The sequence below is a fragment of the Harpia harpyja genome, chromosome 4 (genome assembly GCF_026419915.1).
Source record: "Harpia harpyja isolate bHarHar1 chromosome 4, bHarHar1 primary haplotype, whole genome shotgun sequence".
Lineage (NCBI taxonomy): Eukaryota > Metazoa > Chordata > Aves > Accipitriformes > Accipitridae > Harpia > Harpia harpyja.
The window spans coordinates 79,630,796-79,655,909 of record NC_068943.1 but is presented as its reverse complement, the minus strand read 5'-3'; the positions used below and the strand labels follow the sequence as shown (position 1 = coordinate 79,655,909).

The 25,114-nt window shown below is 56.4% G+C and overlaps 1 protein-coding gene and 3 gene segments (V, D, J or C); all 4 read left to right on the top strand.

The window, feature by feature from the left end:
* Positions 1-25,114, top strand: part of LOC128140681 (T cell receptor alpha chain MC.7.G5-like) — a 191,724-nt gene that overhangs the window by 45,552 nt on the left and 121,058 nt on the right. The gene's annotated exons all lie outside the window — the stretch shown is intronic.
* On the top strand, positions 735-2,323 carry LOC128140685 (Ig heavy chain V region 3-like). The segment is given in 2 exon segments: positions 735-959; positions 1,289-2,323. Coding segments are annotated over 2 exon segments (480 nt in total).
* Positions 14,647-15,994, top strand: LOC128140690 (Ig heavy chain V region C3-like). The segment is given in 2 exon segments: positions 14,647-14,870; positions 15,221-15,994. Coding segments are annotated over 2 exon segments (420 nt in total).
* LOC128140694 (immunoglobulin heavy variable 3-21-like) lies at positions 22,172-23,117 on the top strand. The segment is given in 2 exon segments: positions 22,172-22,395; positions 22,724-23,117. Coding segments are annotated over 2 exon segments (396 nt in total).

Sequence of the window (25,114 nt, the reverse complement as noted above, 5' to 3'; positions counted from 1 at the left end):
TTCGTGGCCCTCCACTGGGCTCTCTCCCATATGCCCAAGTCTCTCCTGCAGTGGGCAGCCAAGAAGTGAAGCTAGTACTCCAGGTGTGACCTCGCCAGTGCTGAGTAGAGAGAAGGGATCACCTCCCTGACCTGCTGGCAATGCTTTGCCCAATGCAGCCCCGGCTACCTCGAACCTTCTTTGCCGCAAGGGCAGATTTCTGGTCAGGTTGTCGTCCAGCAGAACGCTCGGGTCCTTTTCTGCGAATGCGATTTCCATCTGAGCAGCCCCCAGCCCGCCCTGGTGCACGGGGTTGCTCCTCCCCAGGTGCAGGACTTTGCTCTTGCCCGTGTTGAACGGGAGGGGGTTCCTGTCAGCCCGCTTCTCCAGGCTGTCGAGGTCCCTCGGGATGGCAGCACAGCCCTCCGCGTGTCTTGGTCCCCGCGGGCGGGGGATGGGAGCGCGGCCAGGGCGGGCTTGGCTGCCCGGGGCACGGGGAGCGTCCTGCGAGGGGACGCTGCGGGCCGGCAGCCCGTGGCTCGCCGAGGCGCCGACCGCCTTCGGCAGGGCTCGGCCGGGCGACGAGCCGGGACAGCGCCGGAGCCGCGCTGGGAGCCAAGGGGCAGGAGCCTTCGTCTCCCGGGGCGCCGCGCTCCTCCTGTGCCGCCGCCCCTGCCCCGCGGCCCTCCCCGCGCCGCCCCTTCTCCTGCCGCGAAGGGGCCGCGGCCCCGGGGGGCCGGGCCGGGCCGGGGCGGGTCTGTTGGGGGCGGGCAGAGGCGTCGGCGCTGCCCCGGCGAGGGGCCGAGCCGGCGGGGCGCGCAGAAGCCGGCCCGAGCCCGGGCCCGAGCGCGGCTCCGCTCGGCTCCTCTGCGGCTCCCGCCGGGCCCTTCAGCCCCGGCCGGCCCCGGCGCGGCAGGGCACGATGGCGCCCGGGCTGGGGCCGTGGCTCCTGGCCTTGTCCTTGGCCGCGGGGCCGGCAGGTGAGAGCCGGGCGGGGCGGGCAGCGAGCCCGGGGCTGGGCCCGGGGCTGGGGCTGCCCGCGGCCGCGGCTGCTCCGGCGCCGGGCGCGCTGTCGCCTGGCGCTGGCCTTCCTTAGCGGGGAAGCGGGGAAGCGGGGAAGCGGGGAGCGGGTGGCGTGGGCGGGCGGGGGAGAGGGCGAGGGAGGCTTTCGGGCGGCGGGTCGGGGCGCAAGTGTCGGGAGCAGGCGCGGCTCAGCCCCGGGCCGGCTGGGGCTGTGCCGGGGCGGCGGGGTGAACGTCCTCGGGCCGTGGGCGCGCCCTGCCCGGCTGCCTGCGCTCTCCGTCCGCAGGGCTGTGGGCGCAGCTGAGGCTGGTGGAGGACGGCGGAGGGCTGCGAGCGCCCGGGGACACCGTGCGCCTCTCCTGCCGCGGATCCGGCTTCAACTTCGGGAATTCCACAGTTTGGTGGTACCGTCAGGCAGCCGGCGGCAGTCTCGAGTGGGTGTCCTACATCAGCGCTGATTCCTCAGTGATTCAATTGGGGCAGTCAGTGAAGGGTCGAGCTACAGTGTCCCGGAACAGTTCCCGGTCCGTGTCATCTCTGTCCCTGCGGGACCTGCAGCCCCGGGACTCTGCCCGCTACTTCTGTGCTGTTGCACGGGGACAGGAAATCCAGCTGAGCTTTAACACAAACCTGCTGGGCCACAATGTCAGAGCTGTGGGGCAAGGGGCTGCTTGGGGTGGGGGCCTCAGGGTGGTTCCCAGGCAGTGAAGTTCCATCACTCTACACCGCAGGAGTTCCTGGCCTTTCCTGCACACTGCGGGAATTGTAACTTATGGTAAATTAAAACAGAGTAGGATTGTGATCAACAAAAAAACTGGAAACACCTTCCCCTACACCTCCCACTTTCCTCCCTTGCTCAGCTTCATACCTTCATTCCCAATTCCTCTACCTCCTCTGCCCAAGTGGCCCATGGGTGATGGGGTTTGAGGTGAAATCATAACACTTCATCTCTACTGCTCCTTCCTCCCTCCCATGGTCTGCAGTCCTTCACAAATGGCTCCGGGATGGTTCCTTTTGGAGGGCTGCAGTCCTTCAGGATAAACATGCTCCAGCATCAGCTGTCCACAGGCCCCAGTTCCTGTCAGGGCACACTCATGTACCCTGCCATGTGATCCTACACAGGCTGCAGGGAAACAACTGTCCCACTGTGGTGTCTTCCATGGGCTGCAGGGGAATCTCTGCTCTGGTGTCTGGAGCACCTCCTCCCCCTCCTTGTTGTCCCATAGGCAATGCCTGCTTTGCTGATGAGCTCAGCTTTGGCCTGTGGCAGGTATTATCCTGAGCTGGCTGGAACGGGCTGTGCTGGACACGAGGCAGTCCCTGAGTGCTTTCCACAGAGGCCACCCCTGCAGTCCCCTGCTACCAAAACCTTGCAATGGACATGCCGTACATGGGTGTTACAGCCCACTTCTGTGCCAAGGTGGTGACTGAGCTGTGCCTGGGGCACGGAGTGGGGACTGGTCATGGCCGGGTGGTGTCAGAGGTCCAGAGAAGTGGGAAGCCAGAGCAGAGCAGGTCTGTGAGCAGAGAGGAGCTGGGGAAAGGTGAGCAGAAGCCACTCTGACCATGTAGGACCTCGTGTGAGTTGAGTCATTGCCTGTTCTAGCTAAGTAGACCAGGGTGGAGGTTTGGAAGGTTCCACACCGGGGAACTTGGCACACCCTTTCACACCTTGCATAATCGAAGTGATGATCCTTCCTCTCTCCTCACAGAATGAATGATATTGGAAGGGACCTCAGCAGGTCCTGTTGTCCAACCCCCCTGCTCCACCAGACCACCTAGATCGAGGCCTTGTTTTCTTTTCACCCTCACTTCAGGTATTACTGAACATTGATGAGATTCTTCTGTGAGCCCTCTCTTCTCCAGGCTTCACATTCATGGCAGTCTCAGCCTTTCCTTATAGGAGAGATGCTCTAGACCCCTTCTCATCTTTGTGGGCATGTGGAGGACTCTCTACCTTATGTCCATGTCTCTCACGTACTGGAAAGCCAAGAGCTGGACCCAGTACTCCAGGTGTTTCCTCCAGTGCTGAGTAGAGAGGAAGGATCCATCCTGATGATGATACTTTGTCTAATGCAGTAAAGGATACCTTTAGCCGCCTTTGCTGCCACGGCACATTGCTGGCTCATGGCCAACTTGGTGTCAACCACAACACAAAGGTCTTTTTCTGCAAAGCTGCTTCCCAGCTGGGTGACCACAGCCTGTCCTGGTGCATGGAGTTGTTCCTCCCCAGATGCAGGACACTGCTCTTCCCCTTGTTGAACTCTGTGAGGTTCCTGTCAGCCCATTTCTCCAGCCTGTTGAGGTCCCTCCGGATGGCAGCACTAACTTCTGCTGCATCAGCCGTTCCTCCCAGGTTGCTGTCACCTGCACATTTGCTGAGGGCACATTCTGTCCCATCTTCCAGATCATTAATGAAGATGTCGAACGGGACTGGAGCCGGTACTGACCCCTGGGGTACACTGTTAGTTGCTGTCCTCCAACTAGACTTCATGCTGCCGATCAGCACCATCTGGTCCCAGGCATTCAGACAGTTTTGATCCACGTCACCGTGTGTTCATTTAGCCCGGCCTTCATCAGCTTCTCGAGGAGGATCATACGGGAGACAGTGTTGAAAGCCTTCTGGATGTCAAAGCAGCCAATATTCACTGCTCTCCCCTCATACACAAAGCCAGTCATTTCTTTATAGAAGGTTATCATGTTGGTCATGCGTAACTCCCCCTAAGTGAATCCTGATGACTTTCGTGTCCTTCCTGTGCCTGGAAATGGTTCCCAGGACTTGTTGGTCTATCACCTTTCCGGGGCTCGAGGTGAGGCTGAGCAGCCTGCAGTTCCCTGGTCGAGAATAGAGAACTGTCTTATTAACATGCCAGGAAAGGTGGTAAAATGTTACAAAATCTTCCATCTGTTCTGATGCTGAGAACCTGATCCTGGTGCAGCATCAGCCGAGCCACCACTCAGTACATGGCCCATTGCACGCATCCTGAACCCTGGTGACGTTTGCCCCTATTGTATTCTTCAGAAATTTTACAGGGATCTCTTAGAAGCACTGTGTTGTAGAAGGAAAGCATGTAGCTTCATTGGAAAAGAAAGCCAAGGCTATTCCAATGACATCATTGCTGCTGCCATGTGGTTGATGACTCCAGGCACTTCCATTATGATTAGCTGGCTAAGTTCATCCATTTTGTGGGTTAACCCTGGCAGGCAGCTAAGCACCACACACCTGCTCAGCCACTAGTTCCTCAGCAGGCTGGGGCTGAGAGTTGGAAGGGCAGAAGTGAGAAAACCCAGGGGTTGATATAAAGACAGTTTCCTGGGTAAAGCGAAGATGGTATGGTGGCTGCTGAGGTCAGGAGGCGCATTGTGTTGTGTACAGTTACTGGCCGCCAAAGCCAGCTCAGGCTGGGTTATGCTGTACCTGCAGGCTTCTTGTGAAGTTCATCGTCCCTTGGGTTTGTTGGTTCCTGGTACAGTACTTCCTGTAACATGCAACTCAGATCATGGGTTGCAACAATTTAGCGCTATGTTTATTACAGCCTGCAGGTGTTGTACCGTTGGAGCAGGGCACAGGCTGTAACACTGCAATGAACTCCTCCCCTCTGTGTCAGTTTTTGCTCAAGCCCTTCTCAAATGTTGGCTAACACACAGCTCATGCTAAGGCCTGCTCGCCCACGAACCTCGTTGCTTTCAGGGGTGTACCTCCTCCCGCGTGGACTTACCCACAGGTCACAGTCCCTGCCACTCGCTCTCGTACTGGAGTATGTCAACCCAGGCGCATGGCCATTGCTGCTGGCAAAGTCTTCCCAGGCACAGCAGAGTGAGATGATAAGCACTACAGCCAACAGCAAAAGCAAAAAGCAGCCACTAACGAGCATTGGTGTCTAACACGAAGCAAAGCAAGCAAGCCCGGTGGCAAGCAGAGAAGCCTGCCAATTCATAGCTGCGCAGCTGTAACAGCTATAACTTCGGCCCACTAGACATGTTGTTCTGTCAAAAACCCTCGTGCCCTACGTTGGGCACCAAAAAGGACTGCTGAGGGTGACCCCTGGTAGGCAGGTAAGCGCCACACAGCTTCTCTCTCACAGCCCCCTCAGCAGGATGGGGGAAAAAATCAGAGGGGAGAAGGAAGAGAACACATGGGTTGAGAGAAAGACAGTTTATTCTTTACTAGTAAGGCCTGCAAAGGCCTAAGAGACATTAAAACTTTTGCTTTCCCAGGTGTGCTGTGAGGAGGAGGCAGTGGTGGAGCTGGGGTTTGTACAAAGGGGTCCCCCTTGCTCTGGCCATGACAGCCTTGAGGGGCTTAGTTGCAGTAGTGGAGTAGGCTTTCTTCAGGCTGGATGAGTGCAAGAGGAGTGACAACAGCCAAGACTGGTTGTGTGGAGCAACCCGTCCTCTCCCCACGCGCCCCCTCATGTTTTCTCCAAGAGAGCATCCGCGGGGTGAGCAAAGCTGGGGGAGGGATGGAAGAAGAGAATCCCTAAAGAGCATGTCCCTGAGCAGATGCAGGGATCCACCTGCCAAGGGCGTCAGCTTCTGTTGCTTTCCTTTGCCATTTCAGGCGAGGTGCACGAGGAGATGGTGCGTAAGGCGATGTGGAAGGAAGCGCCCTGCAGCTCTGCAGAAGCCTGCCAGGGCAGAGCAGGGGCACAAAGAGGATTTTGTTGCTGTGCCCCCTCTCCACGTTCAGGCACCCCACACTGCCCCTGCCTGCTGGATGTGCAGGGGAGAGGGGCTCAGGCACTGCAGACTGGCCTGATGAGGTCTCTGAGGGGCAGCCCTGCAGCCTGGCAGGACCCAGGTGTGGGAGGGGAGAGCTGGGAGAGGAGAGAAAAGGGCTGGGAGAAGGAGCACAGAGGAGCTGTGCAGAGCTGAAAGGGGGAGTGTGGGGAGAAGGAGTAGGAGTGTGGGGGGGTTATATCAGCTGCGAGCGCCCAGGGACTCCATCCTCCTCTCTTGCCGGCGATTCTGCTACAGCTTTGAGTGTTATGGAGTTCAGTGGTACCGTCGGGCACCTGGAGGCAGACCTGAGCGTGTCCCCTACATCAGCATCTATTCGTGTACCACAAAGCAGTACGGGGCAGCGATGGAGGGTCCAGCCACGGCCTCCCAGGACAGTTCAGGGGTCGAGTCATCTCTGTCCCTGCGTGCTGTGCACCTCCAGGCCTCTGCCCGCTACTTCTGTGCTGTTTGCACGGGGACAGGAGTTCTTCTGGCTGAACTTTAACACAAACCTGCTGCCAGGGTTCCAGCTCTGGACTTTGGCATTGGAAGGGAGGTGCGTGCCACAGTTATTCAAGGCTCCTCCCAGAGAGTCGTGTAGTTACAGTGTAGTTTTCAAATGTTTGATTCTGACAGGGATGTCCTACCTGTTTCTGTCCCTGAATAGGCTCTAACCCTTCTGCTTGCCATCTTCCCGTGTGTCATGCCAACCCTCTCTCCTCTCACACTGCCAAATTCCTTCCCCTTTGGAAAGAAGTTTTGCTGCTTCTGTCAGTTCCCATTAGGGACAGGTGCCCAGTCATAGCCCTGTGTATTGGTTTTGTGTGGGAAGGTTTTGGTAGCGGGGGGGGGTTACAGGGGTGGCTTCTGTAAGAAGCTGCTGGAAGCTTCCCCTGTGTTCGAGAGAGCCCATACCAGCCGGCTCTAAGACAGACCCGCCGCCGGCCAAGGCCGAGCCAATCAGCGATAGTGGTAACGCCTCTGTGATAACATTTTTAAGAAGGAAAAAAAAGTTGGGACGGCGGTATTCGGCAGCCAGAGAGAGGAGTGAGAACATGTAAGAGAAACAACCCTGCGGACACCAAGGTCAGTGAAGAAGGAGGGGGAGGAGATGCTCCAGGCGCCGGAGCAGAGATTCCCCTGCAGCCCGTGGTGAAGACCATGGTGAGGCAGGCTGTCCCCCTGCAGTCCATGGAGGTCCACGGTGGAGCAGATATCCACCTGCAGCCCGTGGAGGACCCCACGCCGGAGCAGGTGGGTTCCCGAAGGAGGCTGTGACCCCGTGGGAAGCCCGTGCTGGAGCAGGCTCCTGGCAGGACCTGCGGATCTGTGGAGAGAGGAGCCCACGGAGCAGGTTTTCTGGCAGGACTTGTGACCCTGTGGGGGGCCCAAGCTGGAGCAGTCTGTGCCTGAAGGACTGCACACCGTGGAAAGGACCCATGCTGGAGCAGTTCGTGAAGAACTGCAGCCCGTGGGAAGGACCCACGTTGGAGAAGTTGGTGGAGGACTGTCTCCCGTGGGAGGGACCCCACGCTGGAGCAGGGGAAGAGCGTGATGAGTCCTCCCCCTGAAGAGGATGAAGCGGCAGAAAATAACGTGTGATGAACTGACCGTAAACCCCATCCCCGTCCCCCTGTGCCGCTGGGGGGTTGGTAGAGAATCCGGGAGTGAAGTTGTGCCCGGGAAGAAGGGAGGGCGCGCGAAAGCAAAGAAAAACAAATGATATTATTCTCTACTTCCCATCAGCAGGCGATGTCTAGCCACTTCCTGGGAAGCAGGGCTTCAGTACGCGTAGTGGTTGCTCCGGAAGACAAAAATGCCCCCCCTTCCGTCTCCCTTTACTTAGCTTTTATATCTGAGCTGACGTCATATGGTATGGAATATCTGTTTGGTTAGTTTAGGTCAGCTGTCCTGGTTATGTCCCCTCCCGAGATCTCGCCCTGCCCCAGCCTGCCGTTGAGGGGGGGGCAAAAATGTTGGAGAGACAGCCTTGATGCTGTGCCAGCACTGCTCAGCAGTAGCCAAAACACTGGTGTGTTATCAACACCTTTCTAGCTACTGATGCAGAGCACAGTGCTATGAGGGCTGCTATGGGGAGTATTAACTCCATCTCAGCCAGACCCAATACAATCTCCACCCCTTATTCCATACCATTTGCGTCATGCTCAGGTCCCACATAATTTAATACAGATATCTTCTAACCATGCCATTGTATTTAATTCTCATTACTGAAATCCCTTCTTACCAACACTTACAACTGAAACTACATACTTAAACCACTTTTATACCCAACATACAGATTTATACATTCTTATTAATTACTATCCCCTGTCCTTTAACAGATAGATATTCCACGGGCTTCTTCCACTCCTCCAGATGTTCACACACAGGTTATGACTTGGGCCCCATCCATCAAGATGAGTGGTCAGGACAGGAGAAGCAGTATGTTCGATCGTTGGGCACCAACACCGGCTTGGTTTGGGTCACCGATGCACTTGTCTGGTTCCTTACGAAGTTCACTCCTCTGCAGTTCAGGTCATTCCTGCTACATTACTTCCTACAACATACAACTCACATCACAGATTATTTTTCCCTCAAGGTCACCCTGCTCTGGTTTTGGGCACGGTTCAGGTTGACTCAGTCCAGCCCATGAGTTTTGCTGCCTGAGGGGTGAGCAGAGGAAATGGGGAAGGCACAGAGGGTGATTTGGGAGCACACAGGGAGAATGGTGAATTCTGCTTCTCTTCCAGATCTGAGACTATAACGGGAGCAAGAGCTTGTGAGCATGTGTGTCTGCAGCTGCTGGATCCCAGCTGTCACAAGCAGGAGCCCAGGGAAGTGATAGAGTAGATGAAGCAACTGTTTCAGCTCTTGCTGCCTGTTCATCTGTGTCTCCCAGGGTTGCAGGTGCCTTTTCTCAGGTGTAGACAGAGGCCTCTGAGCCCACATTAAGTACTAGTTTCAAGACTAGTCTGGGCTGGCTTTTCCCAGAAACAGGCACAGCAGTGCTGCAGCAGCCGCAGTAGCAGAGTCTCTCACAAACACACACAAAACAATGAACATGTTGTTAACCTTCTGCGTTCCTTCTCAGTCTGTCCCGCAGGCAGGAAGCAACAGGGAAAGAGGTTTGCCTAGGAAGAAGCACAGCGAGCATTGAAGAACTACAATTTGAACATGGAAAGCCAGAGTTGAACAGAGTTTTCAAACCTCGTGTTGTTCAGGGAGCCCCAGGGTAGTGCAATAGAAGGAGCTGAGCTGCGGAGCCTCTTCTCCCTGGAGGTGGTGAATAGTACCTTTGTTGTGTTGTCACTGTAGGAGCACAGTTGGCTCCCTGTGCGTCTATATGCTCATGTGTGTACACTGGGGGCCAGGGTAGAATTTTGTGGGAGACGCCAACAAGGAAGATATGGAGGGTGTCCTGCGCCACACCAACAATCCAGCCCTCCCTGATTTTGGGGACTGTAGCATGTCCTACCATGTCAGGACAGCCCCAAGTGGCCCAGGGCTCCTTAGGCCACCCTGGCCCTGCATCCCCCTGCTTCTCTTCCTGGCCTCAAGCCTCCAGTTTCAGTGGGCTCCTCTACCCTCTGCACCTCCCCTTCCCTCACCTGTCCTGGATCCCTCCCAAAGGGGCCATGTTGGAGCACCCATGAAAAGAGAAGGGAGGGGAAGGTTTCAGACAGTCTGTGGAGTGGGCAATGCTCCCCCAAATGGTGGTAGCAGTCAAGAGGGTGACACTGTGTCAGGGCTCAGTAGGTGTCCCCTGCTGTGGTTGTAGGGGGAGCTCAGGGTTCCTGCTGAGTACGGTGAGCACAGAGAAGGGAGTGACCCTGCTCTGCTGAGGAGCCCCAACAGCCTGGTCCCTGCTGAGTCCTGTGCACGTGAGTTTTATGTGATGAGCTTCGGGGCTTGAGCCTACACATGTACCCCAGAGGTTCGGTGCCACGGACACCCGAGATCTCACCTGCCCTTTGCTGCCTTTGCTGCTTGGGGAGTCTGGGAAGGCTTTGCTGGGAAGAGGCAGCGGGAGCAGTGTCAGCATGGAGGAGTGAGTGGAGGGTTGGGCCAGAGTGGAAGGAGGGGGGGAGCATATCTGCCTAGGGGTGCCCTGTCCAAGCGGAGTTGGGCTCAGGGGGGTCACATCCAGGAGTATCACCTCGGCAGCACCAAGGGACAGGGGCCCCCAGGGAGGACAACCTGCCATCCCCAGGGCCAGCTCCAAAGTCCCAGGAATACCTTGCAGTCCTTCCTCAGAGGAAGGTCAGGGTGGCCCTACAGCAACATGTCACCTTTTGCCCAGCAGAGTTTTTCCTGCCAAACGAGGGCTCTGTTATTGCACCCTGCAGGGTGAGAGACACCTGGGAGTGCACCAAAAGGTTCAACAACTTCTGCTCCTCCAGCTCCACGTCTCGCCTTCACTGTTTTCAAAGACCAAGGGAGTGAGTAGGAGTGACTAGGACTGACTGCAGTGACAGAGGCACAGACAAGGAAGATGTGGGCTGAGCTGTTCTGCAGGCAGAGAGAATAATAAGAAGGGCTTTCATAAGTAGGTCAGGCAGAAAAGGAAAGTCAAAGAAAGTGTACCCCCCCCTGATGAACTTCACCAGCAAAACTGGTAAGAACAGCCAAGGAGAAGGCTGAGGTACTCAACAACTTTTTTGCCTCAGTCTTCACTGGCAATCGCTCTTCACACACCTCTTGAGTGGGTGGGCCTCATGGCAGGGACTTGGAGAGCAAAGTCCCTCCCACTGTGTCCTGGTTTCAGCTGGGATAGAGATAATTGTCCTCTAGTAGCTGGCAGAGTGCTATGTTTTGAGTTCAGTATGAGAAGAATGTTGATAACACTGATGTTTTCAGTTGTTGCTAAGTAATATTTAGTCTAAAGTCAAGGATTTTTCAGCTTCTGATGCCCAGCCAGCAAGAAAGCTGGAGGGGCACGAGACGTTGGCACAGCACACAGCCAGGGCAGCTGACCCAAAGTGGCCAACAGGGTATTCCATACCATGTGATGTCACATCTAGTATATAAACTGGGGGGGGTGGGGGCGGAGGGATCGCCGCTCGGGGATTGACTGGGCATCGATTGGCGGGGTGCTGAGCAATTGCACTGTGCATCATTTGTATATTCCAATCCTTTTATTATTGCTGCTGTCATTTTATTAGTGTTATCATTATCATCATTAGTTTCTTCTTTTCTGTTCTATTAAACTGTTCTTATCTCAACCCACGAATTTTACTTCTTTTCCTGATTTTGTCCCCCATCCCACTTGGTGTAGGGGGAGTGAGTGAGCAGCTGCGTGGTGCTTGTTTGCTGTCTGGGGTTAAACTGTGACACATTGTAAGGGAAGATGAGGTTCGAGACCACATGAGGAACATACCTAAGTCTATGGGACCTGAAGAAATGCATCCCAGAGTCCTGAGGGATTTGGCTGGTGTAGTTGCCAAGCCACTCTCCATGATATTTGGAAAGTCACGGCAGTCAGGGGAAGTCCTCAGTGACTGGAAAAAGGGAAACATTGCACCCATTTTTTTCAAAGAGTAGAAAGGAGGACCCTGGGAACAACCAACCTGTCAGCCTCACCTCTGTGCCTGGGAAGATCATGGAGCAGATCTTCCTAGAAGCTATGTTCAGGCACATGGAGGACAGGGAGGTGATTCGAGGCAGCCAGCATGGCTTCACCGAGGGCAAGTCTTGCCTGACCAACCTAGTGGCCTTTTATGCTGTAGTGACTACTTCGCAAGGGAAGAGCTACTGATGTGCTCTATCTGGACTTCTGTAGGCCCTTGGCATGGACCCCCACACCATCTTTCTCTCTAAACTGGAGAGAGATGGATTTGATGGATGGACTGTTCGGTGGATGAGGAATTGGTTGGATGGTCACATCCAGAGAGTAGTGGTCAATGGCTTAATGTCCAGATGGAGACCAGTGATGAGTGGTGTCCCTCAGGGGTCCGTATTGGGACCAGTACGGTTTAATATCTTCATCAACGACATAGTGCGATCGAGTGTACCCTCAGTGGATCTGCAGATGACACCTCGCTGAGTGGTGCGGTTGACACACCTGAGGGACAGGATGCCATCCCGAGGGACCCGGACAAGCTCATGAAGTGGGCCTATGTGTACCGTGTGAGGTTCAACAAGGCCAAGTGCAAGGTCCTGCACCTGAGTCAGGGCAACTCCTGGTATCGATACAGGCTGGGGGCTGAAGAGATTGAGAGCAGCCCTTTGGAGAAGGACTTGGGGTACTGGTGGATGAAAAGCTGGAAATGACCCAGCAACGTGTGCTGGCAGCCCAGAAAGCCAACCGTACCGTGGGCTACATAAAAAGAAGCATGGCCAGCAGGTCCAGGGCAGTGACTCTGCTCTGGTGAGACCCCACCTGGAGCACTGCATCCAGCTCTGGAGTTCTCAGTACAGGAAAGACATGGACCTGTTGGAGCAGGTCCAGAGGGCCACAAAGAGGATCAGAGGGATGGAACACCTCTCCCATGAGGAAAGGGTGAGAGAGTTGGCATTGTTTCGCCTGGAGAATGGAAAGCTCTGGGGACACTTTATGGCAGCCTTTCAACACTTGAAGGGCGCTTATAAGAAAGATGGGGACAGACTTTTTAAAAGGGCCTGTAGCGACAGGGCAAGGGGTAATGGTTTTAAACTGAAAGAGGGTAGATTCAGATGAGATACAAGATAGAAATTTTTTACAATGAGAACACTAAAAAGACTGTGGTGGTTGATGCTGGCTGGATGCCAGGTGCCCACCAAAGCCATTCTATCACTCCCCCCCCCCCCCCCCCCCTCAGCTGGACATGGGACAGAAAATATAACAAAGGGCTTGTGGGTCGAGATGAGGACAGGAGAGATCACTCACCAATTACTGTCATGGGCAAAACAGACTCAGCTTGGGGAAAATTAACTCAATTTATTACCAATCAGTCAGAGTAAGGTAATGAGAAATGAAACCAAATCACAAAACACCTTCCCTCCAGCCCTCCCTTCTTCCCAGGCACAACTTCACTCCCGGATTCTCTACCTAGCACCCCCAGTGGCGCAGGGGGACAGGGAATGGGCTTTACGGTCAGTTCATCACACATTATCTCTGCCGCTTCATCCTCTTCAGGGGCAGGACTCATCACACTCTTCCCCTGCTCCAGCGTGGGGTCCCTCCCAAGGGAGACAGTCCTCCACCAACTTCTCCAGCGTGGGTCCTTCCCATGGGCTGCAATTCTTCACGAACTCCTCCAGCCTGGGTCCCTTCCACAGCATGCAGTCCTTCAGGAGCACACTGCTCCAGCGTGGGTCCCCCACAGGGTCACAAGTCCTGCCAGAAAACCTGCTCCTTGGGCTCCTCTCTCCACAGATCCGCAGGTCCTGCCAGGAACCTGCTCCAGCACGGGCTTCCCACGGGGTCACAGCCTCCTTCGGGTACCTACCTGCTCTGGCATGGGGTCCTCCACGGGCTGCAGGTGGATATCTGCTCCACCATGGACCTCCATGGGCTGCAGGGGGATAACCTGCCTCACCATGGTCTTCACCACGGGCTGCAGGGGAATCTCTGCTCCGGCACCTGGAGCATCTCCTCCCCCTCCTTCTTCACTGACCTTGGTGTCCGCAGGGTTGTTTCTCTTACATGTTCTCACTCCTCTCTCCAGCTGCCGTTTCTGTGTGCCCCGCAACTTTTTTTCCTTCTTAAATATGTTAACACAAAGGCGCTACCACTGTCGCTGATTGGCTCGGACTTGGCTGGCAGCAGGTCCATCTTAGACCCAGCTGTTATTGGCTCTGTCAGACATAGGGGAAACTTCCAGCAGCTTCTCAATGAAGCCACCCCTGTAGCCCCCCCAGCTACCAAAACCTTGCCACACAAACCCAATACAGCGATGAAACACTGGAACAGGTTGCCCAGAGACATTGTAGATGCCCCATCCCTGGAAACATTTAAGGTCAGGTTGGATGGGACTCAAGCAAGCTGACCTAGTTGAAGATGTCCCTGCTCATTGCTGGACGGTTGGACTAGATGACCTTTAAAGATCCCCCCAACCCAGATAATCCCATGATTCTGTGATTCTAAAATTCCTTAAGTTTCTATACATTGATGAGTCACATCCCCCAAGCATTCTCTTCTCCAGGGTAAACAGTCCCAGCTCTCTCAGCTTTTCCTCACATAAGAGCTGCTCCACTCCCATTATCACCTTCGTGGCCCTCCACTGGGCTCTCTCCCACATGCCCAAGTCTCTCCTGCAGTGGGCAGCCAAGAAGTGAAGCTAGTACTCCAGGTGTGACCTCGCCAGTGCTGAGTAGAGAGAAGGGATCACCTCCCTGACCTGCTGGCAATGCTTTGCCCAATGCAGCCCCGGCTACCTCGAACCTTCTTTGCCGCAAGGGCAGATTTCTGGTCAGGCTGTCGTCCAGCAGAACGCTCGGGTCCTTTTCTGCGAATGCGATTTCCATCTGAGCAGCCCCCAGCCCGCCCTGGTGCACGGGGTTGCTCCTCCCCAGGTGCAGGACTTTGCTCTTGCCCGTGTTGAACGGGAGGGGGTTCCTGTCAGCCCGCTTCTCCAGGCTGTCGAGGTCCCTCGGGATGGCAGCACAGCCCTCCGCGTGTCTTGGTCCCCGCGGGCGGGGGATGGGAGCGCGGCCAGGGCGGGCTTGGCTGCCCGGGGCACGGGGAGCGTCCTGCGAGGGGACGCTGCGGGCCGGCAGCCCGTGGCTCGCCGAGGCGCCGACCGCCTTCGGCAGGGCTCGGCCGGGCGACGAGCCGGGACAGCGCCGGAGCCGCGCTGGGAGCCAAGGGGCAGGAGCCTTCGTCTCCCGGGGCGCCGCGCTCCTCCTGTGCCGCCGCCCCTGCCCCGCGGCCCTCCCCGCGCCGCCCCTTCTCCTGCCGCGAAGGGGCCGCGGCCCCGGGGGGCCGGGCCGGGCCGGGGCGGGTCTGTTGGGGGCGGGCAGAGGCGTCGGCGCTGCCCCGGCGAGGGGCCGAGCCGGCGGGGCGCGCAGAAGCCGGCCCGAGCCCGGGCCCGAGCGCGGCTCCGCTCGGCTCCTCTGCGGCTCCCGCCGGGCCCTTCAGCCCCGGCCGGCCCCGGCGCGGCAGGGCACGATGGCGCCCGGGCTGGGGCCGTGGCTCCTGGCCTTGTCCTTGGCCGCGGGGCCGGCAGGTGAGAGCCGGGCGGGGCGGGCAGCGAGCCCGGGGCTGGGCCCGGGGCTGGGGCTGCCCGCGGCCGCGGCTGCTCCGGCGCCGGGCGCGCTGTCGCCTGGCGCTGGCCTTCCTTAGCGGGGAAGCGGGGAAGCGGGGAAGCGGGGAGCGGGTGGCGTGGGCGGGCGGGGGAGAGGGCGAGGGCGGGCGGGGGAGAGGGCGAGGGAGGCTTTCGGGCGGCGGGTCGGGGCGCAAGTGTCGGGAGCAGGCGCGGCTCAGCCCCGGGCCGGCTGGGGCTGTGCCGGGGCGGCGGGTGAACGTCCTCGGGCCGTGGGCGCGCCCTGCCCGGCTGCCTGCGCTCTCCGTCCGCAGGGCTGTGGGCGCAGCTGAGGCTGGTGGAGGACGGCGGAGGGCTGCGAGCGCCCGGGGACACCGTGCGCCTCTCCTGCCGCGGATCCGGCTTCAACTTCGGGAGTCACGCTGTTTGGTGGTACCGTCAGGCAGCCGGCGGCAGTCTCGAGTGGGTGTCCGTTATCAGCCATGATTCCTCATTCATTGAATTCGGGCAGTCAGTGAAGGGTCGAGCTACAGTGTCCCGAAACAATTCCCAGTCCGAGTCATTTCTGTCCCTGCGGGACCTGCAGCCCCGGGACTCTGCCCGCTACTTCTGCGCTGTTGCACAGGGACAGGAAATCCAGCTGAGCTTTAACACAAACCTCCTGCCAGGGTCCTAGCTATGGGCCTCGCAGCTGGAAAGGAGACTGTTCTCACAGCTGTTCAGTGCTGCTCCCGGAGAGATGTGTCATTACAGCATACAGTTTACAAACGTTTGCTTCTGACAGGGACGTTCTCATTGGTTTTGTCCCCTTCTGCGCTAGCCCTTCTGCTTGCCTTCTTCCCATGTCTCACACCAATCCTCCCTCCTCTCACACTCTGACACCTCTTCACCTTTGGCAACAAGTTTTGCTGCTTCCTGCAGTTCCCAATAGGACAGCTGCCCAGTGATGGCCCAGCTGGTGAGATGTGTGAATAGCCCTGTGCTGGTTTTGGGCAGGGCTCAGGTCAACTCAGTCCAGCCAGGAGTTTTGCTCCCTTAGGAGTGAGCAGAGCTAACGGGGAAAGTAGGGACGGCCACTTGGGAGCTCACTGGAGAAAGGGGAAGTCTGTGCTTCTCTCCCTGATCTGAGACTGTAGCAGGAGCAAGAGCTTGTGAGCATGTGGGCATGCAGCTGCTGGAGATCACAAGCAGTAGCCCAGGGCAGTGGCAGAGTAAATGAGGCAGTTGCTTGAGCTGTACTTGCCTGTTCATCCGTGTCTCCTGGGGTTGCAGGTGCCCTTTCTCAGGTGCAGATGGAGGCTATGGGCCCCAGGGTAGGGAAGGTCTCAGAGTCTCTCACACTTTACATGCCACATCTCTGGTGTACCCATCACCGACAGCAACTACGCTTGGGACTGGATCCGGCAGACTCCTGGCAGAGACTTGCAGCATATAGTGTTGCAGTACCCTTTCACGGGACTCCAGCACATTGCTTCATCCTTGCTTGAATCTCAGGCAGGGCCAGGGCAGAAAAGGAAGGAGGAGCTTTAAATCCAGCCAGGTCTTTTGTGGTTGGCTGCAAGAAGGTTTCTGAGGAATAGTTTGGGCTGGCTTGCCCAGGAAGGGGCACAGCAGTGCTGCAGTAGCAGCAGGAGCCACAGAGTCTCTCCCAAGCACACACAAAACCCATCTGAGTGTGCTGTTAACCTTCTTCCATTCTTCTCAGTCTCTCCCACAGGCAGAAAGCAGCAGAGAAAGGGGTTTCTTTAAGAAGAAGCTCAACAAGCCTTGAAGAACTACAATTGGAAGATGAAAATCCAGACTTGAATTGAGTTTTGAGATGTCATGTTGTTCAAGTTACCGCGGAGTCTGCTGATATAGATAGGACAACACAGGCTCAGGATATGCTTGTGTCTTCTGTGGCAGCTTACGCAAAGACACCCATATAGCCGCAGCCCACTCCTGACATCTTTGAATCTCTAGTGTGATGGTATGAGTAGAGGGGCCTACCCGTGGAATAATTAATGTGTGCATGCAAAGGCTTCATGGCAATGTCACCTGCAGGACAATGCTCACCCATACTGTGTGTCCACAGAGGCTTAACAGTCCCTTGGACTCCCTGTATTGGAGTTGTGTTGGCGGAAAGACTTGGCTTAGAAAGGCTTGGCCTACAGGTGCGGCCAGCATTTTCCAAGTCCTGGAGAGACTGGGCAGTGATGACTTTCACAACATGGCCATTCTAGTTTCATAGCAGCCAGTTGCATTCTTTGACATAAGGAGGCTCTGCACTGTTATTCAGGCCCCATACTCTGGCATGCGCCCCTGCCAGCCCAGCATTCTCTGGTACACATGCTGCCTAATGCTGCTCAGGGAGCTGTTTGCACTCTGACTGCTGCAGACGTCAGTGTGTGGACTTGCTTTGCCACCAGCGGACTGACCAGTTGTGAGCAGGCTTTCAGAGCTTGAGCGTCCAGGGAGTCCATGGCTGCCCCTCCCAACCGTAGCACTCCAGACACCTCTCACCTCGTGCTATGTTTTGTATACTGTGAAGTGAATTGCAAGGTGTAATTCTCATCTTTTTGGAGTATATGAGGAATAATGGGCACCTACACTGCAATCCCAGGAAAGATTGTAATTGTTTCCTTTTTAGGACCTTTCTATGTGAACAGGGCAGCTGTAGGGCGATCAGGCACTAGACATGGCGCAGGTCTGTGAAACAGTAACAACAGTTCGACTAGCTAGCTAATGAACCGGTGTAACAGTTACCCAGCACCTGGAGCTGTAGTAAAGATAAGAACATGCATCAGGGCAGACACCACATGGGTGGCAACTCCAGGCTCTTCCACTGTGATTTGCCAGCTCAGTTCCTCCTGCAGCAGGGAAGCGTGGAGCACAGCGCACTGCAGAAACTCCCGAGCTGTGTGCAACCCAATACAAGCCTGTGGCCTCACAGGTCAACCTATTACGTGGATCACCAAGTCGTCCCTGGAAAACAGTCTTCTGGTTGTGACCACTACGGTCAAGCAAAGCACTTGAGCTTTGGCCAGTGGGTTTCCCATTTCCATCGTTTCACTTGTTTTGGGTTTGTGTGGTGGGTTTTGGTAGCGGGGAAGGGACTGCAGGGATGGGTCCTGTGAGAAGCTGCTAGAATCTTCCCCGCTGGACCTGCTGCTGGCCAAGGTGACCCAATCAGTGACGGTGGTAGCACCTCTGGCATAACATATTTCAGAAGGGGAACCTGCAGTGGAGACGTGTGAGAGAGTGAACTGTCATCTTGAGCCATTTGTCTCAAAGATTGTTTGCTGTGAGAGACTGAACAGTGAACTATTTATTTCAAGCCATTTGTCTCTGGGATGGCCTGTTTAAGCAGGACACTCCTCTGTCCATAAGGATGATCACCAGGCCACTGAGGCATTCAGGGGAGGAGATGGGCTGGAGCCAGGGAAGCATGCAGGAATGTGGAGACTACCATCGTCATGGAAACTGTAGTCTTTGAGATAATGTACTGGTTTCTGGTGTTGATCACGCGAAGGTTGTGTGATAGACAAAACCTGCAGCGCATGAACAGTGCATGAACAGTACGTAAGTGCACGCATCTGACTATGCCCTATAAAAAAACCGTGGAGACAAGCCGTGGTGTGCAACCATCACTGAAGAATTGAAGGCAGAGGACCAACAGGATGCCGCTGGATCCGTGGTGGTGACTATTCTTGCAACCCTATCCCAAACGCTTGCTTCATTTCTGCCTTTTTCTTCCATTATAGCCTATCGCTACTATTTTCTACTTTCGATAATTTTGATAATAACAGCTGGTTTGGGTATACAGCATTTGTCCTTCTTTGTGGCTTAACCTTGCTCTTGGGATCATATCGAAACCTTCCCTGACATTGGATTGGGAAAAGAGGGGAAAGTGGAACATGGGAGAAACACCTATGCAGACACCGAGGTCAGTAAAGGAGGGAAGAGGAGGTGCGCAGGAGGATGTGATGGCCCTGCAGCCTGTGGTAAGACGGCAGGCAGTTCCCCTGCAGCCCAGGGAGGTGAGCGGGGGAGCAGATGCCCACTTGGAGCCCGCGGAGGATCCCACGCCAGAGCAGTTGCGTGCCCCTAAAGATGGCTGGGACTCCATGGGAAAGCCCGCGCTGGAGCAGCCTGTGCCTGAAGATCTGCAGCCCATGGAAAGGACCCATGGTGGAGAAGTTTGTGAAGGACTGCAGCCCATGGGAGGGACCCCATGCTGGAGCAGGGGAAGAGTGAGGAGTCCTCCCACTGAGGAGGAAGGAGCAGCAGAGACAAGGTGTGATGAACTGATCCCAACCCCCATTCCCCATCCCCCTTTGCTGCTGGGGGGCAGGAGGTGGAGAAAACGGGGAGTGGAGTTGAGTCCGGGAAGGAAGGAGGGGTGGGGGGAAGGTGTTTTAAGATTTGGTTTTCCTTCTCATTAGCCTTGTTTTGATTTGTTTGGTAGTAAATTAAACTGATTTTGGTTTTTCCCCAGGTTGAGTCTGCCTTTTGCCCATGACCATAAGGGGTGAGTGATCCCTCCCTGTCCTTGCCTCGACCCACAAGCTGTTCTTGATATTTTCTCCCCCTCATCCCACTGGGGTCGGGGCAGAGACGAGTGAGCGAGTGGCTTTGTGGTGCTTTGTTACTGGCTGGGCTTAAACCTTGACACCACTTGATCTGTTGCCAAGAGCAGTTTGGAGTGAAGTGATGGGTGAACATCCCTGCTGGATTTTCAGGGATGTTTCAGGGTGAAGAGATCCAGCCGAGAAGGTCTGTCATACAGGGATGAGTAGGGCATGTACTGACCCTGTGATGTGCTTTCAGGTCCCACTTCTGCTCTCTTCCTGTGGCCTGGTACTGGCAGCGTCTCATCAGGCCCACACAGCACATGCTCCCAAGGAAGGGCTGGGAGCCTCCTGTGGCCCCATAGGTGCTGTCACCAACAAGAGGTTTTCCCACAATGTCAACCATAACTACCGTATGCTGGGCATTGCCACAGCGGAGCTGAAGAACGCTTTGTGGTGTCCTGGCAGGAACGAAAGGAGGACACCTAAGGGTGCCCTGACAATGTCAATTACTTGTTCTTTACCACCTCTGGGCATTCAGGTTCGAAGCTGTCACAGGCCAGACCAGTGCGAAGGGAGTAATGGGGCTGTTCCTGGGGCATAGTGCCAGGTGATGGTGGGCCAGGCAGGGGTGACTGTGGTGAAAGCTGGGGGAAGGTGAGAGGAAGATATTCTGGCTATGTGGACTCTTGTGTCCGTGGGATTATTTCCCATCCTGGGTAAGCGAGATGAGGAGACCCAGCTCCTTGAGCATATCCCTGTTGCCCCAGCACCTCCCTACCAGCATCTCCCACAGCCCACCTCTGCCATTTCCTCAGTGTGGAATGGATGTGGACCATAGCCTGGTGGCACTGGTCCCCAGCAGGACAGCCCTGTAACCCAGCAGGAAAGAAGGGCAACAAGAAGCTGCAGGAGATGGGAGGGGATATTAGCAGTTTTGGGCAGGGTGGAGGGTGAGTAGCTCTGTGGTGCAGAAAGGAAGGGTGTGGGGCAAGGAGGTAGGATTGTGTGGGGTTGTTTCTGCACCGTGTCCTTTGTCCTGGCAGGCAGGGGATGGGAGGGAGGCTCAGGCGTAGGTGTGGCACAATGGCAGGAAGGGCTAAAGGTCATTATGAAGCCTTTAGCACCTGCAGCTTGCTGTCTCCCCCAGCTATAGTCCTTGCATGTAGATTATCTGGCAGTTTCTTCAGAATCTGCTCACCAATGTATGTGAGTTATGAATTGCTAGTCACAAGTTATGAGCTGCGAGGTACAAGTTGCTAGTCACGAGTTATGAGTTGCAGCTTATGAATTAGAGAACTTGTGCATTAGAAACCTCATGAATTAAGTGATGAGTTAGCGAGGTCCCATGTTAGACTGGTCTGTGAAGATGGGACTGATCCCTTGCTGGAGATGTTTGTTTTCTTTCCTAATGAGCTCATAAAAGAAAGATTAACTGACAGAATACATAATTTACAGTCCTGTAAATTTGGGAGATACGAGTGGACCGTGACATGCTGCTCCAGCGTGGCCTTATCCATGGGCCACAGTCCATTCAGGGGAGAACGTGCTCTGGCATGGCCTTAAACACGAGCCACAGTCCCTTCGGGGTGTACATGTTTTGGCATGGCCTTACCTGCAGGTCACAGTCCCTGCCACTCAAGCTCACACTGGAGTTCCTGCAGGTCCGGTACAGCAGCACAGGAAGAGCAGCAATGCTCTGGCCATCTGCCAGCTTGGGTGCATGGCCATTGCTGTTGGCAAAATCTTCCTGGGCCCAGCAGAGTGCACTGCATAAGCACTAGGGCAAAGAGCAAAAGCAAAATGCAGCCACTAAGAAGCACTAGACTGTAAAATGAAGCAAAGCAGGTGAGGCCTGCGGCAAGCAGAGGAGCCTGCCAGTTCATAGGGAAACAGCTTGAGAGCTATAACTTCGGTCCAGCACACTGCACTCAAACCTGTTGTTCTGTGAAAAAACTCGTGTCCCGTGTTGGGCACCAAAAGGGACTGCTGAGGGTAAACCCCGGTAGGCAGCTGAGCCGCACACAGCTTCTCTCTCACAGCCCCCTCAGCAGGATGGGGTAAAGAATCAGAGGGCAGAAGGAAGAGAACACGTGGGTTGAGAGAAAGACAGTTTAGCTGCAAATATTTCTTCACTAGTGAGTCCTGCAAAGGCCTAAGAGACATTAAAACTTTTGCTTACCCAGCGTGCTGTGAGGAGCGGCAGTGGTGAAGCTGGGGTTCGTACAAAGGGAGCTGGGGTTCGCACAAAGGGATCCCCCTTGCTCTGGCCATGACAGCCTTGAGGGGATTAGTTGCAGTAGTGGGGCAGGCTTTCTTCGGGCTAGATGAGTGCAGGAGGGAGTTCAGATTGGACATTAGGAAACAGTTCTTTACTGAGAGGGTGGTCAGTCACTGGAACAGGCTCCCAAGGGAAGCGGCGCCTCTTGGCGGGGCTTGGCTGCCCGGGGCACGGGGAGCGTCCTGCGAGGGGACGCTGCGGGCCGGCAGCCCGTGGCTCGCCGAGGCGCCGACCGCCTTCGGCAGGGCTCGGCCGGGCGACGAGCCGGGACAGCGCCGGAGCCGCGCTGGGAGCCAAGGGGCAGGAGCCTTCGTCTCCCGGGGCGCCGCGCTCCTCCTGTGCCGCCGCCCCTGCCCCGCGGCCCTCCCCGCGCCGCCCCTTCTCCTGCCGCGAAGGGGCCGCGGCCCCGGGGGGCCGGGCCGGGCCGGGGCGGGTCTGTTGGGGGCGGGCAGAGGCGTCGGCGCTGCCCCGGCGAGGGGCCGAGCCGGCGGGGCGCGCAGAAGCCGGCCCGAGCCCGGGCCCGAGCGCGGCTCCGCTCGGCTCCTCTGCGGCTCCCGCCGGGCCCTTCAGCCCCGGCCGGCCCCGGCGCGGCAGGGCACGATGGCGCCCGGGCTGGGGCCGTGGCTCCTGGCCTTGTCCTTGGCCGCGGGGCCGGCAGGTGAGAGCCGGGCGGGGCGGGCAGCGAGCCCGGGGCTGGGCCCGGGGCTGGGGCTGCCCGCGGCCGCGGCTGCTCCGGCGCCGGGCGCGCTGTCGCCTGGCGCTGGCCTTCCTTAGCGGGGAAGCGGGGAAGCGGGGAAGCGGGGAGCGGGTGGCGTGGGCGGGCGGGGGAGAGGGCGAGGGAGGCTTTCGGGCGGCGGGTCGGGGCGCAAGTGTCGGGAGCAGGCGCGGCTCAGCCCCGGGCCGGCTGGGGCTGTGCCGGGGCGGCGGGTGAACGTCCTCGGGCCGTGGGCGCGCCCTGCCCGGCTGCCTGCGCTCTCCGTCCGCAGGGCTGTGGGCGCAGCTGAGGCTGGTGGAGGACGGCGGAGGGCTGCGAGCGCCCGGGGACACCGTGCGCCTCTCCTGCCGCGGATCCGGCTTCGACTTCGAGTATGAGGAAATCCAGTGGTACCGTCAGGCAGCCGGCGGCAGTCTCGAGTGGGTGTCCGTTATCAGCCATGATTCCTCATTCATTGAATTCGGGCAGTCAGTGAAGGGTCGAGCCACTGCCTCCCGAAACAATTCCCAGTCGGAGTCATCTCTGTCCCTGCGGGCCCTGCACCCCCAGGACTCTGCCCGCTACTTCTGTGCTGTTCGCACAGGGACAGGAAATCCAGCTGAGCTTTAACACAAACCTCCTGCCAGGGTCCTAGCTATGGGCCTTGCAGCTGGAAAGAAGACTGTTCTCACAGCTGTTCAGTGCTGCTCCCGGAGAGATGTGTCATTACAGCATACAGTTTACAAATGTTTGCTTCTGACAGGGACGTTCTCATTGGTTTTGTGCCCTTCTGCACTAGCCCTTCTGCTTGCCTTCTTCCCATGTCTCACACCAATCCTCCCTCCTCTCACACTCTGACACCTCTTCACCTTTGGCAACAAGTTTTGCTGTTTCCTGCAGTTCCCAATAGGACAGCTGCCCAGTGATGGCCCAGCTGGTGAGATGTGTGAATAGCCCTGTGCTGGTTTTGGGCAGGGCTCAGGTCAACTCAGTCCAGCCAGGAGTTTTGCTCCCTTAGGAGTGAGCAGAGCTAACGGGGAAAGTAGGGACGGTCACTTGGGAGCTCACTGGAGAAAGGGGAAGTCTGTGCTTCTCTCCCTGATCTGAGACTGTAGCAGGAGCAAGAGCTTGTGAGCATGTGGGCGTGCAGCTGCTGGAGATCACAAGCAGTAGCCCAGGGCAGTGGCAGAGTAAATGAGGCAGTTGCTTGAGCTGTTCTTGCCTGTTCATCCGTCTCCTGGGGTTGCAGGTGCCCTTTCTCAGGTGCAGATGGAGGCTATGGGCCCCAGGGTAGGGAAGGTCTCAGGGTCTCTCACACTTACATGCCACATCTCTGGTGTACCCATCACCGACAGCAACTACGCTTGGGACTGGATCCGGCAGACTCCTGGCAGAGACTTGCAGCATATAGTGTTGCAGTACCCTTTCACGGGACTCCAGCACATTGCTTCATCCTTGCTTGAATCTCAGGCAGGGCCAGGGCAGAAAAGGAAGGAGGAGCTTTAAATCCAGCCAGGTCTTTTGTGGTTGGCTGCAGGAAGGTTTCTGAGGAATAGTTTGGGCTGGCTTGCCCAGAAAGGGGCACAGCAGTGCTGCAGTAGCAGCAGGAGCCACAGAGTCTCTCCCAAGCACACACAAAACCCATCTGAATGTGCTGTTAACCTTCTTCCATTCTTCTCAGTCTCTCCCACAGGCAGAAAGCAGCAGAGAAAGGGGTTTCTTTAAGAAGAAGCTCAACAAGCCTTGAAGAACTACAATTGGAAGGTGAAAATCCAGACTTGAATTGAGTTTTGAGATGTCATGTTGTTCAAGTTACCGCGGAGTCTGCTGATATAGATAGGACAACACAGGCTCAGGATATGCTTGTGTCTTCTGTGGCAGCTTACGCAAAGACACCCATATAGCCGCAGCCCACTCCTGACATCTTTGAATCTCTAGTGTGATGGTATGAGTAGAGGGGCCTACCCGTGGAATAATTAATGTGTGCATGCAAAGGCTTCATGGCAATGTCACCTGCAGGACAATGCTCACCCATACTGTGTGTCCACAGAGGCTTAACAGTCCCTTGGACTCCCTGTATTGGAGTTGTGTTGGCGGAAAGACTTGGCTTAGAAAGGCTTGGCCTACGGGTGCGGCCAGCATTTTCCAAGTCCTGGAGAGACTGGGCAGTGATGACTTTCACAACATGGCCATTCTAGTTTCATAGCAGCCAGTTGCATTCTTTGACATAAGGAGGCTCTGCACTGTTATTCAGGCCCCATGCTCTGGCATGCGCCCCTGCCAGCCCAGCATTCTCTGGTACACATGCTGCCTAATGCTGCTCAGGGAGCTGTTTGCACTCTGACTGCTGCAGACATCAGTGTGTGGACTTGCTTTGCCACCAGTGGACTGACCAGTTGTGAGCAGGCTTTCAGAGCTTGAGCGTCCAGGGAGTCCATGGCTGCCCCTCCCAACCGTAGCACTCCAGACACCTCTCACCTCGTGCTATGTTTTGTATACTGTGAGTGAATTGCTAGGTGTAATTCTCATCTTTTTGGAGTATATGAGGAATAATGGGCACCTACACTGCAATCCCAGGAAAGATTGTAATTGTTTCCTTTTTAGGACCTTTCTATGTGAACAGGGCAGCTGTAGGGCGATCAGGCACTAGACATGGCGCAGGTCTGTGAAACAGTAACAACAG